Source organism: Protopterus annectens, chromosome 2.part0 (genome assembly GCF_019279795.1).
Source record: "Protopterus annectens isolate FY-2018-M chromosome 2.part0, PAN1.0, whole genome shotgun sequence".
NCBI classification, from domain to species: Eukaryota; Metazoa; Chordata; order Ceratodontiformes; family Protopteridae; genus Protopterus; species Protopterus annectens.
The window spans coordinates 255,157,214-255,173,848 of record NC_056728.1 but is presented as its reverse complement, the minus strand read 5'-3'; the positions used below and the strand labels follow the sequence as shown (position 1 = coordinate 255,173,848).

The following is a 16,635-nucleotide window of genomic DNA, read 5'->3' as shown; positions in this document are numbered from 1 at the left end:
CCTGCAGCAACTGGAGAGACTACAAAGGTTTCTCACAAGGAAAATTCAAGGTCTTCAGCATCTGTTCTATGCGAATCATCTGAAATCAATGTCACTTTATTCTGTTTCATACAGACTACTCAGAGATGATCTCTGCCTTGCATACAAGGTAGTCTCTGACCCTGCTTTATTGGAAATGCTGCATATCCGTAAGTCAACTGGTACACGGGTTACTCTTTCTAAAGGCCTTGTATACCAGGTATGTGACATTAACAGAACGTGCTGGAGAGACAGATTTGTCTCCTGGAGGTTACCACACCTTTGGAACAGACTCCCACTTCATGTCAGACACAACACCTCATTGGCCCTCTTCAAACATAATCTGGATGATTGAATGGGTAACCATAAATTCACCTGTGTCCCTCTTGGACAGGGGCAATAGCTGCTGATCATGGAAATAATGGTAGAACTTAACTAGGCTTGTAGGGACTCTAGGGCCATTAGCCTAGTAACTTCCTATGATCCTATATTAATTATCATATGAGGCAGGAGGCACAAGTATGGTGAGTGACATGGCAGAAAGTAGTATGAAAGAGCCAGGGGGGCAGCTATCTTCTACCAGTGGCAAAATGTACTGCTACTGTTTAGAATTCTGGAACACTCTTGTTATGCATGTGACAAGAAGGGGAAACTGCACTGACATACTTTGAACATCTGGAAGGTGACATCAGTGTGAAAGCATTTGACAAAACCACTACTGTGATTTTCAGATGGCCTGAGTGTTGCAACTCTGAAGTTATTTTGGTAATATCAAGATGATGCAGTAAATGCAACAGTGAAATAGAATGGCATCACAGCAGGAGTGTAACAAGTTTACAGTGTCCCAGTGCCATGACATCACTAGTTACCACCCAAACATGAAGATGCTAATGGAGGATGTCTGACTGCCTTTTGAGTGCAGATGTCTACCCTGCATCTTTGTTTCACCTCATTGCTCATCTGTTCCGGTCATTTGAAGCCTTGCATTTATCTACAGCTCTCTATTGCTGAAATTCAGTGACCCCACTATCCTCCCTGTTAAATTGTATTTACTTAAGTTTCAATTAAATTCTTGGCCTCCTAGCTGTTGTTCATGCTCCCCTCGCCATATATCCTTCCTTTTTAGCGTCACTTCTTGTACTTGTCCATGCCAAGGTTATGCTGTTTCTTCTAACCAGAGTGGTTATGTTCCCATTGTTATTTTGTAACTGCCTAATGCATACTCTACTAATTTAAACACCCACTTGCCAAATAGGTACAGACACTGGAGACAGCACTTAGATGTGACCTTCTCATTTCCCATAAAATATCAAAATAAGGTAAAAGCAGTTACAGGTAAGGAGACAATAGTCAAGGTCACAATGGGATGGAAATGAAGACTATGCAATAATAGCAAGGATAAGCGGTGACATTCTTCACATACTGTATTCATACATACATTATACCTACATATGCCATTCAAAAAATTTACTCAGCAAAAATGAATAAATAAACGCTTGAGAAACAAGTAGTAACTACTTCCCAATAATACTATGAATTCCAAGCTGTGTTCCCACTGTAATGTTGAAAGGAAGTTCTGTAATCCTGTTACCTCAGAGTCGGTAGACTGATTTTATTGGTATGTGTTTAAAATTAATAGTAGTTTCTGTTTTCCACAGCTATTTGGTTGCATTATTTTAAATTTGCACCTATGTGAACTCAGTCAAGGTAGTGGTTCTCCTCTCTTTTCCTATCCTTGGTGGTGGTGGCTTTTTATATATTCCCATCTTCCAACCTGTAGATCTCTGAACTGAACAAGCGTATGTCTGCTATAGAACGCCTACTGAACAGACTGGAAGAGAAAATCTCATCACCTTCTCGTGAGGTAAGGCTACAATTGCTGCTTCTGCTGGTGTAAAATGTTCCTGTACTGTCTGATACTTCCTTGCAATTTTATTGCATATGCTAAGTGTTTGCAATCTAACTGTTCATGTTACAGTTGTAAAAATGGCCTTCTGCATGTTTGGGTTATGTGAACCGCAGCCTGGATTCAAACCTGGCAATATTAGAGCGCTAAATCCAAAAGGCAGCAATCCAAATATGCACACAGCGGGAAAGTGTGATATTTCAAAGGTGAAGTCACTACCCAATGTACAGGAGTTCAAAGCATAAACAATCATTTATTAATCAAAGCAAAGACATATAAAGGTGAAGTGCTTTTGTCCTGTGATAAGTTGGGACTTCTTCAGAACCTTTAAAACGGTGTCCCTGTCAGCTTAATATACATGCAAAACTTGATAAACCAGTCATGTGACTAACAATCAATTAAAATAAAATTACATTGAGTAGAGTTCCATGAAATGAAATTCTGTATTCCAAAAAATTCATTAAAGATGGAAATGAAATGTGTCCATTTTACTAAAAGCACAGGAGTTGTAGGTAAAGGGGAACTATCAGGGAAATAGTGGCACAAAGAATATTTTATGTTTTTTATTACTATTTTCTCCTTTCAGAGGAACCCAATTTTGTACCGATTTTCACAAAGGGGGCTGTCTTTCATAATTTAAACAGAATGTTTTATGGCTATCTAATGATGTTTTAATTTGGAACTGAAATTCTATTTTATGTTGCAATAGTTTTTAATAGGATGTTTCTGTGATGCCCCAACACTGGCCCAGTAATCAAGGAGCCACAATCCTCACCACTAGCACCAGTGGGGGATGTACAATTGGAGGATGACAGGTACACACATAGTATTTCCAGATGCAGCTCTCTTACATCAAGTGCAGTTTCCCTTAAGAGTAAACAGAGACCACAGTCAGTCCAGGGCTGGTTTCTCCAGATCCCCATTAAGACTCCCCACTGGCACAGCTATAGGATTGAGATCTCAGCTGAGTGGCCAAGCCAAGACCTCCAGCACCCTCTCTGTCCAACCAGTGCTTTGTGTCCCTGCCCAAGTAGCTGACACACACACACACACTTTGAGGTTTGATTTATACATAGACACACACACCTGGGAAAGGCTGGCACATGTTTACCAGCTATGCCCCCTTCTGTCCATACTATAAGGTAGTTATCACTGCCACCAGCCACGTCCTTATTAGTTACTTTAAGATCCTTAACAAAGGGTGTCCAATCTTACTGTGTAATGTTACTATCAATACAAATGGTGGTCTGACCAAGAGCAAGGCTATTAGGAGTGGCCTACTGTGTCACCAAATAAATATGTCTCACAAATATCAGCCACAATGAAAGATTTAAATATATTTAATAATAAATAATAAAAGAATAAGAAAATACTCAGTATATAATCACACATCAGAGTTCACAATCACAGGAAATATTTAAAACAACATTGGTGGACAGTTTCAAATAAATAAAGAAAAACATCTAAATTAAGCTTTGCTATATTCCTGACTATATCTACAGAATTATTATATCCTAGCTAACTTACTTACAGAGGAAGCAAGGCAGGTGTGGTAAGTGGGTCTTCCAGCTGATGTCAGGTCAGAGAAAAATGCAAAATACTCAGGCTCTCTCAGAGAGTTCTTAAATTAATATCTCAAATATTACTGTTGGGATAGCTTACAGGATGACATGACTTCTTGTCATCTGACTCTATCCCAGGTAAAACCCCTATTGATGCAGCTGGTAGCATTCAGCATCCACCTGTGAAAATACATAGACAAGGCTTTTCTTAGATCTAAGGCAGATCCTGTAAGTCATAAAACAGTAAAAACACTTCAAAGACGATATAGTGAACCCCTACTTCTAGACAGTGTGTCTGTTACTGCACTGAAACTGAAAGATAACATCCTTTTTTATGGCATGGCTATAAAGTAATTTAATTTCAACTATTTTTCTGAAGTTTTGCAAGTTAACCTTCTGTATTCCAGTTTCTCCTTTTAAAATATATAAATCTAAGCGGTTACAATAGTGTATATACATTTATGTTCTGTTCCAGTAGGGTACACTGTGGATACATTTTTAAAGCTCAGTACTTTACAATCCGTTTCAACACACACTTCTGTACCAGCAGTTTGATATACACATAACATACATTCCTAATACATTTGTAACACAAACATATGAATGATGTTGATATTCACAAATGACATATAATTATTTACAAAATTCCAGATACCTGGGCTGGCAGTATCTCCTTTTGTGACAATTTCTTTAATGAATTATTTGGTATAGCGAAGTTCATTTCATGGAACTCTACTCAATGTAATTTTATTTTAATTGTTAGTCACATGACTGGTTTATCAAGTTTTGCCTATATATTAAGCCGATAGGGACACTGTTTTAAAGGTTCTGAAGAAGTCCCAACTTATCACATGATGAAAGCACTTGACCTTTATGTGCTCTTTGCTTTGATTAATAAATGATTTTTATGCTTTGGATGCCTGTACATCGGGCAGTGACTTCACTTTTGAAATATCACACTTTCCCAATGTGCATATTTGGAGTGCTGCCTTTTGGATTTGATTATTAGTTTTCATTGGGCTGCATGGTTCACGCTGTGAGTATCCTTCAGTGTTAGAGAGCTCTCTGAGTCCAAAAGAGGATTTCTGTGTCAGTATTCTTATTTTATTGGTTTACATTAATCAGAGACCTTCAAATAAACACTATAATGTGTCATAAACAGTTGTAAAAATTTTATTTTAAGGGGCAGAGGTGTAGCTGTAGTAGCACTTCAGGCTATTCTAGTGGTTCCTCACCTCCCCAGCTATTCATTTGAGGAGCAAAAAAAAAAAAGGTCCACTGTGTGTACTGGCATACCACCTCCCTCCTGCCCCAGATTTCAATGAAAGGGCAAAAAAAAAAAAAAAAAGACAAAAAGAAAAGTCCACAATCAGGGACCAGAAATATAGAAATGCAGGGGCCATTCAGGTCCTGTTTCTACACCCTGCCTCCAACTCTCCTTCCAAATCTTTTTTTTTCTTTAAAACTGTAAACTGCTTGCCACAAACGTAGATATCAGTTGCTATAGTTTAAACCACACAGGGAGAGCTACAGCACTTAGGTTTTGACAATGCAATATTGACTTTTAAAAGCCGGCATGCACTAAAGAGCAATCAGGATTGGTCTCGAATGGCCAATTGCACTCACTAACACTTTGTGATCAGGGCACTTGCCTTTTTCACCCCATCCTAGCTATGTTACTGTTTATTTTATTTATTTTATTTTTATTTTACATTTGTTGACCGGGATAGTCCGACTGGATGCATGTCCATTTTCAGCGGATGCCCGTGGAGAAAAGCTCCAAGGGTAAGCAGATACAGCATTACATAATACCAGCATTACATATTACAAACAGACTATTTACACTGATTACATAAGTAAGTAAGTTAAACAAGTTCCACAGGTTAGAGTTAATCCCGAGCGTAAGTCAGGATTAAATTAAATTACACAGTAAGATGGTTAACAGATTTTTACACATTCTAGAGAGAGTTAGCCAGGCTTGATACACTGACATAGCCAGTTAAGTGCCAAATGTTGTTTGAGTCTAGTTTTAAATTGACCTAAGGTAGAAAGTAAGGTAATATCAGCTGGAAGAGAGTTCCAGGGTCTACTTACAGAGTTTGCAAAGAGAGAGTCACCAGCTGTGTTATTAATTTTGCTAGTCTGAATTAGTAGTTTGTTAGAGGATCGAAGCAGTCCAGGATTGTTATAGGGGGTGATAATATTTTTAAGTGCAGGAGTATTGTCCGGACTATAGAGGATTTTATAGGCCATAATCAGTTGGTTATACTGGATTAGGCTGGGTAGTTCAAGCCACCCAAGCTGATTTAGATTGATGCAATGATGTGTTCTAAAAGGCAGCCCAGTGGCAAACCTGGCAATGTGGTTGTAGCAAATTGAGAGTTTGTTAAGGACAGTCTTATTTAAATTCGAGAGTAGAGGGGATGCATACAGAAGGGTTGAAAGAAGGTGAGAGCGAGCTATGGCAATTTTAGCTGGAGGGGTTAGGAAGGCTTTTATTCTGTAAAGTAACCCTAGTTTTTTATTGATGGTTTTGATAGTTTGGTTAACATGTAGGTTGAATTTTAGATTATTATCTATGATGACACCTAATAGTTTTGTAGAGGTGGTCAGGGGAGATTATTGTGCCATCATTTGAATTCATGGTAAAGGTGAAAGCGGTAGACCTACGTGTTGGTGAAAATAACAGCATTTTAGTTTTTTTGGGATTTAGGATCAGACGACGTTCAGAAAGCCAGTTTTCTATTGTATGAAAGGTGGTCTGGGTAGCTGACCATAACTCTATTGGAGATGTGGCCGAGCAAATCAGAGTAGAGTCATCAGCATATTGGATACAGCTGACTTTTGGGATGACAGTATAAAGGTTGTTAATGAAGATAGAAAACAGCAAGGGCCCTAATATAGAGCCTTGTGGTACTCCAAGGGTGTTAGGTAGAAGATTAGAGAGTTTGTTCTGCCAGAGGGCAGCCTGCTGTTGACCATCCAGGTAGGATTGAAACCATTGAAGGGCTCTAGTATCTAGACAGAATGTTTGCAGGGTGTGGATTAAGAGTTGGTGATCAACCATATCAAATGCCTTGGAAAGATTCAAGAAGAGGGCTGAGGATATATAATTATTGTTGTGATTATGGTTTATGGTGTTGGTAAAGGCTAGAAGGGCTGAAATAGTGCTGTGATGAGGATGGAAGCCATACTGAGTGTCTGCCATAAGGTTATTCTGGATTAGGTGGTGCATGAGTTGTCTATGAATACATTTTTCCATAATGTTTGCAAGTGGAGAGAGTATGGCTATTGGCCTATAATTGGAGGATTCAGTAGAGCTGCCTCCTTTGTGAAGTGGGATTACATAGGATATTTTCCAGATGGTGGGAATTTTAGCTTTTACTATGGTTCGATTGATTAGTATTGAGACGGGTTAAGCAACAGCATCAGCTGATTTTTGTAGGTACTCGGCAGTGAGTTGATCAGCAGAAAGTTTAGTGGGTTTTAATTTTTTTATCAAGGTACGGATAAGTGAAGTGGCGACTGGTTGGAAGCTGAACGCGAGTAGGTTTCTAGGGGCAGTACTTTCAGGATCAGGGGAGCTAGGAGGTAGTTGGCTAGCTAAGGCTTGAATTGTCTCAGTAAAGAATTGGTTAAAACTATCAGAAACATCTTCAGGGGTTTTATCAATAGTAGCAGCAGGGATTGGGGTTGAAGTTTGTCCAGGATGTAGTAGATTATTTAAACCTGCCCAAAACTTCTGAGGGTTATTTTGATTTACTGTCTGTAAATTACAGTAGTATTGTTTTTTGTCTTGTAAAATGGATTTTTTTAGTTTCGTTCCTGGATTGCCTGTATTTAATGTGATCTTGGGGGTCTTTAGAAGAACGCCATAAAGCCCATGCTTTGTTTCTAAGGGTAATTTTGAGTTTAGACTCTTTAGAAAGCCATGGCGCAGTTTTTGCCTTTGTTCACTTTGAACTAACAGGTCCATGCAAATCAAGAATCTCAAGGAATTTCTTGTTAAAGTATGCTACTACTTCCTCTAAGGGGAGGTGTTTTAGAATAGACCAATTACATGAGTTTAGTTCTTGTTGGAATTTGGCAGGGTCAAAATTTTTATTGTTTCTAACCTTTCTGAGTAAGGGTTGTTGGGAATTAATGGCTTTGTGCTTAATTACATATGTGAGAAGGTGATCGCTTAGGCCATCAGGGAGGGTACCAGAGGTGTACAGTTGGGGGTGACTATTTATGAGTACCCAGTCAGGTATGCTTTCTTTTTGGTTGGGTTTACCTATCCTGGTAGGGGCGGATATGATTTGTGTAAATGCATGCAAGTTAATATGGGTGGTTGGGGATTCTGAGGAACAGGTGCCCCAGTCTATGTTAAAGTCTTCAAGTAGTATGGTTTCTTGGGGGTAGTGACATGATAGCCAGTGCAGGACATCTTCAAGTGTAGATATATTGTTACCTGGGTGAATGTACATACAGATGATATTAATGCATTTATTTTTATTAACTTGCAATATATATATATATATATATATATATATATATATATATATATATATATATATATATGTTTCCAGGACATTTCACAAAACTGAGTAATCTCCACAGATTTTAGTTGAACACTGGATTTTATTTAAAATCTATCCTACCAAAAATTTGAATTTTAAAATTTGCCCTTTCTTGTTATTTTTTCATAAAAATATGCTTGGTTTCCAGAGATGCATGTGTATGTGTGTGTGTGTGTGTGTGTGTGTGTGTGTGTGTGTGTGTGTGTGTGTGTGTGTGTGTGTGTGTGTGTAAATATGTAAATATAACACCAAATATTTTATATATATAATATATATATATATATATATATATATATATATATATATATATATATATGTGTATATATATATGTTGTATCTTTCGGCTTTTTTTTCCCAGTTAGGGGTTGCCACAGCGGAACTCTAGTCCACTAATGATTGGCAGTAGATTTTTACGTACCGAGTTGCCAGCCCTGATGCACAACCTTCAACGAAGGTACGCCCATTCACGCATGTCTCCACACAGAAGACACTTTAGCTGAGAATCGAACAGGACAACGTCTTACTGTGAGGTGACAACACTACCGCAGCCCCACATCTGCATAATATATGTGTGTGTATGTATATATATATATATATATATATATATATATATATATATATATATGGGTCTACTTCGACCCACCAAAAGCACACTTCTATAAAACTTAAATAAGTGAGCTGAGTTCCGTGAAAGTACTTTTCAATGAAAATACACTTTCGTGAAACTCAGTACACTGAACACAAACAAAAAAACACACAGAGAAAAAAATAGCACAAACGCAAGCCCCCCAGCATCCCCCACCCCCTACTTATATTTGCTAACTCCAAGATTGCAAAACAGTGGGGAAAAGGGAATATGCCCTTATCCTCCCTGTACCAAGACCTATGACAACTACTCGGTGTACTGAGTTTCATGAAAGTGCATTTTCACTGAAGCGCACTTTCGCAGAACTCAGCTCACTTTTTTAAGTTTTGTAGAAGTGTGCTTTTGGTGGGTCGAAGTAGACCCATATATATATATATATATATATATATATATATATATATATATATATATATATACCGAAACATCGAATTTCATATGACCGAGACCATAAGATCGATATTTCGGAATATCAAAATTCCGAAACAACCCTCCCACAAAAAAAACAATTTAAATGTTTCTGTAGGGGTCAAGCCCCCCTGCACGCCCTACACCCCCACTACTTAAATATTCCAACTCCACGATCGCACTACAGCGAGGAAAAGTGAAATCTCCCATTCTGTGCTGTATGCTGATCTCCATTCACAATGTTGGGATTCCGAAAGTTTGATCATATGATCTCGGCCATATGAAATTCGATCTTTCAGGATTTCGGCATTGTGAATATATGTGTATAGGTCTATGCCATTAGATCAAACATTCAAAAGACTGAACATCAAAATATCTAAAACTCAAAATATAAAAAAACATTTTAATGTAAGGTGGAAAGCCCCTCTGTGACCCCCCCCCCCATATACCAACTTTAAGATCACACAACAGTGGAGAAGAGGCAAATTCCCATGTCTGACATTTTGAGATTTAGATATCTTGGTTTTCATTCTTTTGAACTTTAGATCATACAACATAGACCCATATATATATATATATATATATATATATATATATATATATATATATATATATATATATCATACAGGTTCAGATACATAATATATATTATAGGTTCATAGGTCTTACTAAGCTTACCGGCAAGGAGACTATCAAGAAGCTAAACCACAACACTTGATTTCTGTAAGAGATTAATAGTGTTTCCCCATTAAATACATTTTTCGCATATATCCCAGGTGAAGATCTGTGATCACCCATGCACTCATCCAGGGTGTTTGTAGAGGCTGCCAAGTGTATTCTGCTTGATATGTAAGGGAAGCCTGAGCTAGGTACATGTAATGCCAGCTGGTGTTGTTACTGATTCATTGTGTGTTTAGGACTTTGGAGCAGATTATTAATGTATGAGTGTGAGTTTAGGTCTCTGGTGCAGATTGTTAATGTATCAGTGTTTGTTTAGATCTCTGGTGAGGATTGTTAATGTATCAGTGTTTGTTTACATCTCTGTAGCAGACTGTTATTTTATCAGTGTGGGTTTAGGTCTCTGGTGCAGATTGTTAATGCTCTCAGTGTTTGTTTACATCTCTGTAGCAGACTTTTATTGCATTGGAGTGGATTTAGGTCTCTAGAGCAGATTGTTAATGTATCAGTGTTTGTTTAGATCTCTGGTGCAGATTGTTAATGTAGCAGAGTTTTTTTACATCTCTGTAACAGATTGTTTTTGTATCTGTGTGGGTTTAGGTCTCTGGTGCAGATTGTTAATGTATCAGTTCTCTGGACCAGATATCTACTTTACAACTTGCACTGTTTAAGTGAAGGAGATCAAACAGTGTGGGACACTCAGAGCACAGAAGACAAAACAGTGGTCATCCCTTCAGGTGCTTGTGAGGATGTGAGTAGAGGGAAAGGGCATTTAGTCTGCCAGTGTAGCAAAAGCTACTATGATATGAAATGTTAATGTCTGTTGAGGTGGTTTAGGTGTGAGGTACATACTGAAAGGTGTACTGCATTCAATGATGGACCTAAACAAGAAGAAATAAAGTTGGACTATAAAATCCTTGGATCTTAACAAGATATTATGAATGATGAGTTGTACCAGGTGGAAGGATTTTCTAACCATGACAGAGATGTTATGGTCAAAGGAGAGTTTGATATCAGCATAGATATCCATGTACTTGATGGGTCAGTCCGATTTAACTGGAATGTTATCTATGTGCTATTAAGTAGTGATGGTAGATGTAACAAAGGAATGAGGCTGCATTACTTGGTATTCATGGTAAGCCTATGATTAATACATTGGACATTTGTTTGTTCCAACTCTTACTGGAACATTTGAATATCAGAATGAGATTTAATACCTGCCTCGTTTGCAAACATCAACAAAATTGGTTACCTTAAGTCACTTGATATCAACTGTCATGTCAGGAAATATGTATCAAAGATTAAGGCAGACAGCCCTGTGGGACACCTTGGTGACTTTTTCTTCTCTTGAGCAAATATACCCAAGCTTAAAACTATAGGTTGTATCAGACAGGCAATTAAATATTCAGTGAACTATTTGGAGGGGGGTATGTTAGGACAGTTAGTCAGTAATCTTGGTGTTGGGGTTAATGTCAAAGGCCTTGGCATGGTACAGATAGGTAATGCTGGTCATATGCCCTTTACCCATAGCTTCACAACCTGTTTAAGAAACTCAGCTAGACTGAACAGGCATGATCTACTCTTTACAAAGTCAAACCAGTGTGAATCCACAGATATAAGGACGCCTATGTTTCTTATTATTAGTTCAGCTGTAATTCATTCTGTAGCCTTGCAAAATAATAGTCATTAGACAAATAGGCATATAATTCTCAGCGTCAGTAGAAAAACTGCCTTTATGCAAGGGTGCCTCAACAGCAGCTGGCTTTACCTTGGGGATGTAACAAGTAGAAAAACAGAGGTTGATCACCAATGAAACTCAATGAAATACAAAACATTGTAAAATTTCATTGGTGATTAATAACAATGAAAATAAAATCTAATGGTTGTAGATGCAAACAATACATTTACGTTTGAGATCATCATCATTTTCTACACTAAAACTAAAGCAAAACCCAAACACCATGGATAAATATAAAAATACAACTAATGATTGCAAATGTAAATACTACATTATGTTTGCAATCATTACTCATCTTACTTACCCTAAAAAGAAAAGAAACCAGAATTAAAAAACAAACAAACAAAAACCTACTTTAACATGGATGGCTCTGCTTTCACACCTCTGGAACATATGTATAACTCCACAACCATGCAACCACAACAAAAAACAAACCCAGGAAATTACAGTATAGCTGACATTTAGCAAGTTGACTATGATGTAATTTGACCAACTGCACTACCATTTATTTACAAAAAGTTAGACAAGTATTGTTATTTAAGCATTTTGATTGCTATGAAGCTGAACGGCACTTGTGTGTGGTGTTCCTGTTTCTTCAAAGTTTTATTAAATGTAAGGAGTCTTGTTTGAGACTGTCATAAACTGAGATGCTGCCAGCCCAGCTAGCTGGAATTTTGTAAACTTGAAAATATTAATATGTTTATATAGATATGTGACACTACCAGCCCAGATAGCTAGAATTTTGTAAAGAATCCTATGTTATTTGTGAATAGTAATATGATTTGTATGCTTGTCCTACAAATGTAAGAAAACTGTATGTTCTGTACTGAGCTACAATAATGTAACCACTGTGTACCCTGCTGTTAAAGAGCAGAAATATGCATAAACTATATGCTTATGCAAATGTATGTTTTGATAGTAAGAAGCTGGAACATACAGAGTTAACTTGCAAATCTATATAAAAACAAGTTGACAAGTAAAGAGTTTTACAATTGTGTTTACCACAGCTAGAAGACAGAATGTCTGCAGCTAGAACTTCTTTCTATTGTCTGGAAACAGAAATAATTACAGGTTTCAAAGATAAACGTGTGTAACTGTTTTACGACTTCCAGTTTCAGGCAAGGTTCTAAGAGATACGTGTCAGCTTCTAAGAGATAAGTATTTTTCACAGAGACATGTTAAGTTCTGTTGGTATCTGTTTAATCTGGGAACTAAAGGCAGGTGTCAAATAATGATATCATCTAGGTAACCCAGCAGTAATGTGTATTATTAATTTAAGAACTGTCTCAGAGAGAAAGTCTCTGCATTTTGTATATTGTCTTTGGAACTGTAACCATCCATTCACCACTTGCATTAGTTTCTCTTACAGATAGATAGGAAAATAGTAAGATCAGTCTAGATGTTTTCTGTATTTATGTGAGACTGTCCTGCATGTTGTTTTAAAATATTTCCTGTGATTCTTAACTCTGCTGTCAATGTGTTGAGTTATTGAGTATTGTCTTGTTATTTTATTATTAAATATATTTAAACATTTTAATTGTGGCTGGTTTGTTTAGAGATGTTTAAGCTCTTAAGGTACTTGCGTGTATTTGGTGACACTGTATAGGCCACTCTTAAATAGTCTTAAAAGTTTGGTCACACTTACCATTTGTATAACAGTAACATTACACAGTAGAATTGGCCACCTCTTTGAGAAGGGCCTTAAAGTAGCTGATAAGTAAGGGTGGTTGGTGGCAGTGCTTACTACCTTATAGTCTGGGTAGAAAGGAACACAGCTACTGAACCTGTACCAGAGTTCCCAGGAGTGTCTGTGTGTTTGTATATAAATCAAATCTCAAAGTGTGTGTGAGTCAGCTACTTGGACAGGGACACAAAGCACTGGTTGGACAGAGAGGGTGCTGGAGGTTTTGGCTTGACCACTCAGCTGAGATCTTAACCCTATAGCTATGCCAGTGGGGAGACTTACTGGGGATTTGGAAAGAGAGGGAGAAACCAGCCCCAGACTGACTGTAATCTCTGCGTGCTCTTAAGGGAAATTGTACTTTACTGTGTGTGTACTTGTTATCCTCCCAATGTGCATGTCCCTCACTGGTGCTAGTTGTGAGGATTGAGGCTCCTTGATTACTGGACCAGTGCAGCAACGTCACAGAGACACTTCAAAAAGACCAAGTAATTCACAAGATTGCGTGAAATGAATCAGTAAGATAGGACTGGCCAAATATAATATTCTGAATAAATAAACACACTTCCTTGTAGTGCCTGATATACTTTATGCTGCAGTTTGATTTCTTCTAATTACCATTTCTACTCCTTACCATTTTGAAGACCTTGAATGCAGATATTTGACTCAGATTGTTTTGTGTATATTTAGTGTAGTTATTTATCAATTATTCAAAATAGTGAGTTTTGTGGCATGGTTCTAGTTCTGTTTAATTTTGGTTTACAGAGCAAAGATTACTAATAATGATAAATGCATGTGCTAACCAATTTGTTCTGAAGCTGTTGTGTCTTGAACTATTTCATCTAGTTTGGATGAAGTTTAGAAAAGTCATTCATTGATGTCCTTCAATAATAATAATAATATATCATTGGATTATAATATTCAGTCTTCCTGAAGGATAGTGGGTCACAAACCTGGCAATCAAATCTATGAACTTATGAATGTAACAAATTATATATTGTCTACCATTGTTTAACACATTTTATGTTTGCATTTTTACTTTTGTTTTGAAATACTAACTAATTTTATGTTTTCATTTTTACTTTTGTTTTAAAATACTATCATCTTTGTTCACTAACCCTAAAGGATTCCCATTAAGTTCATCTGCTGCACCTTAAGAATAATATATTTGTGCACAAGTGGGGTACTTTTACTTTGGATACATGCAGAGCAGTAATGGCTTCTCTTTGTATCATTGACATAACTTGCTAAGGAATGGCTTGGACTTGCTTAGTACTTCCCAGGGTATCATTTGCTTAGGGATGATAGGGCAGAAATGCAAAATAAATAAATAAAAAATTAGGTATGGTGGCCTTGTAAGTGAGTGTAGATACTAACTTTTGTTTTACTCTAAATGTACATATTTTCACTCTATTATCAATCAAAAAATGGACTGATAGGTTAATGACAATTATACATAACTGGTTCAACTGGTTCAGCTGTCTGTCAGGTGCCAGAATCCACCACATCACACATGCACTCAAGTCTCTCAACAGCAGATACTGTTACGGCTCACTCATAGTCCATGTTGGAGTGAATGACTTGAGACTTACCTCAATGGACTATATGAAAAGAGACATGATTGAGCTCTCTAATTATGTGTCCCAGGCAGGTATGTCCCTAGCCTTAAGTAACATTTTACCTTCACCTAGGATAATGATTACAAACAAAAAATGATTGCTTTCAATAATTGGCTTAGTTTCTGTTTTCATTCTAAGGCGATCCAGTACTTGTCAGCATGGGATGACATGATCGACAGACCTTGATGCTTTACCAGATATGGTCTTCATCTGTCACCTCTGGGATTTCAGTTACTGGCTAAAGCTCTTGTCCACCCTATTATTCCTTTTTTAGGCAGCTTCACAAGGACTAAACTCCCAATGTAATAAGACCATCTAAAAACAAACTCAAGGTTATGCTTCACAACGTTACTATTCTAAATCTGAAACTTCGCTGGAAGAAGTCCTTACTCTGGAAGATGATGGCATCTGTGCAGTCCCCGAGACCTGGTTTAAGGCTGTGGAAAGCACCCCAGCCTTACCAGGTTACAATTCCTTCCACACGTTCAGACCTCAAAGTGAAAGTGTGAGAACTAAGGGAGGTAGGGTATCAGTATTCATAAAAGACAAATACATCTCAAGACTGGTTATACAGAGCAAATCCCATGAATTACTCCAAGTGCAATTAACTGTTGGTAAGACCCCTCTTCAAATCCTTGCCAGCTATAGGACTCCCTCCATGAACCAGGACACCCACTTTGCCTACCTGCCTCTACTTGAGTCAATCAAGAGACAACCAAACACCCTGGTTTTGGGTGACTTTAATTACCTGTCCATTGACTGGGTTAATTATACATGTAATAACACTCACACCCAAAGATTCCTGTACTTTGTTAACTCCAATGACCTGGACCAGCTGGTTGATACCCCTACAAGGGGCTCAAACATTCTGGATCTGGTGCTTACCAACATGGAGGATCGTTGTACCAGCCCAAGTGTGCTGACCTCCCTGGTGAGGTCTGACCTCAAATCAGTCTCGTTGGAGGTACCAATAACACCAGACCCACCCCCCAGCAGCAACTAGATTGAAAAACGTCACCAAGGCCAATTACAACCGATTATGTAATGGCATAAACAGCTTTATACCCCATCCTCCCACTGATGGAGAGGTAATCTATTCTGGGATATACACTAATACTTTGTATAAGCATCTATACAATTGCATTAACTCTGCCATACCTGATAGGACCAAAGCAAGATCCTCAAGGAAGAACAAACCTGCCTGGTGGACATCAGCCATTAACAGGCTATTCAATAAGAGGAAGAAACTGCTGTCTAAGAGTAGGAAGTTACAGTCACAAACCTGGAAGCATTACATTCTGAACTTAAATGTACAAATAAGACATCTTGTAAAGTCCTCTAAAGCTATTTATAAATCCAAATTTGCATCTCTAGCTAAGGAAAACCATAAGACGTTCTTCAGCTGCATCCGGAACCTCAAAGGAAAAACCCAGATTTGTGCAGAGCTTGTAGTTAATGGTACTACATATACAGAACCAGTGAATATAGCCAAACTGCTGGCTGACAGGTTCAGTGCAAACTTCACTTCCCTGTCCCCACCACATATAACACAAAGCATCCCTACCACCTGTCCCTCACCTGTTATCTCCAAGGAGCAAGTCTTAAATGCCCTCTCCAAGGCTAAAAACATAGCATCAATGGGACCAGACAACATCACAGGCAGCATTCTCAATGGATTAAAACAGGAATTGGCAACACCGCTGGGTACCTTGTTCAACCATAGCCTTAGCACAGGTTTCATCCCTGCTGAATGGAGAACAGCTACGGTCATCCCTTTGCATAAAGGGAATGCATTCACAGACCCCAAGAAGTATAGACCC

At 37.9% G+C, this 16,635-nt stretch overlaps 1 protein-coding gene across 2 annotated transcripts in view; it reads left to right on the top strand.

Moving 5' to 3' along the window:
- Nucleotides 1–16,635, top strand: part of MLPH (melanophilin) — an 872,816-nt gene that overhangs the window by 557,278 nt on the left and 298,903 nt on the right. The window contains exon 10 of one of the 2 annotated variants that reach the window (XM_044060731.1): nucleotides 1,799–1,882. The exons of the other annotated variant lie outside the window; for it this stretch is intronic. Coding sequence (XP_043916666.1) covers nucleotides 1,799–1,882 — 84 coding nt within the window. The remainder of the gene's footprint in view (nucleotides 1–1,798; nucleotides 1,883–16,635) is intronic. 2 annotated transcript variants of the gene reach the window in all.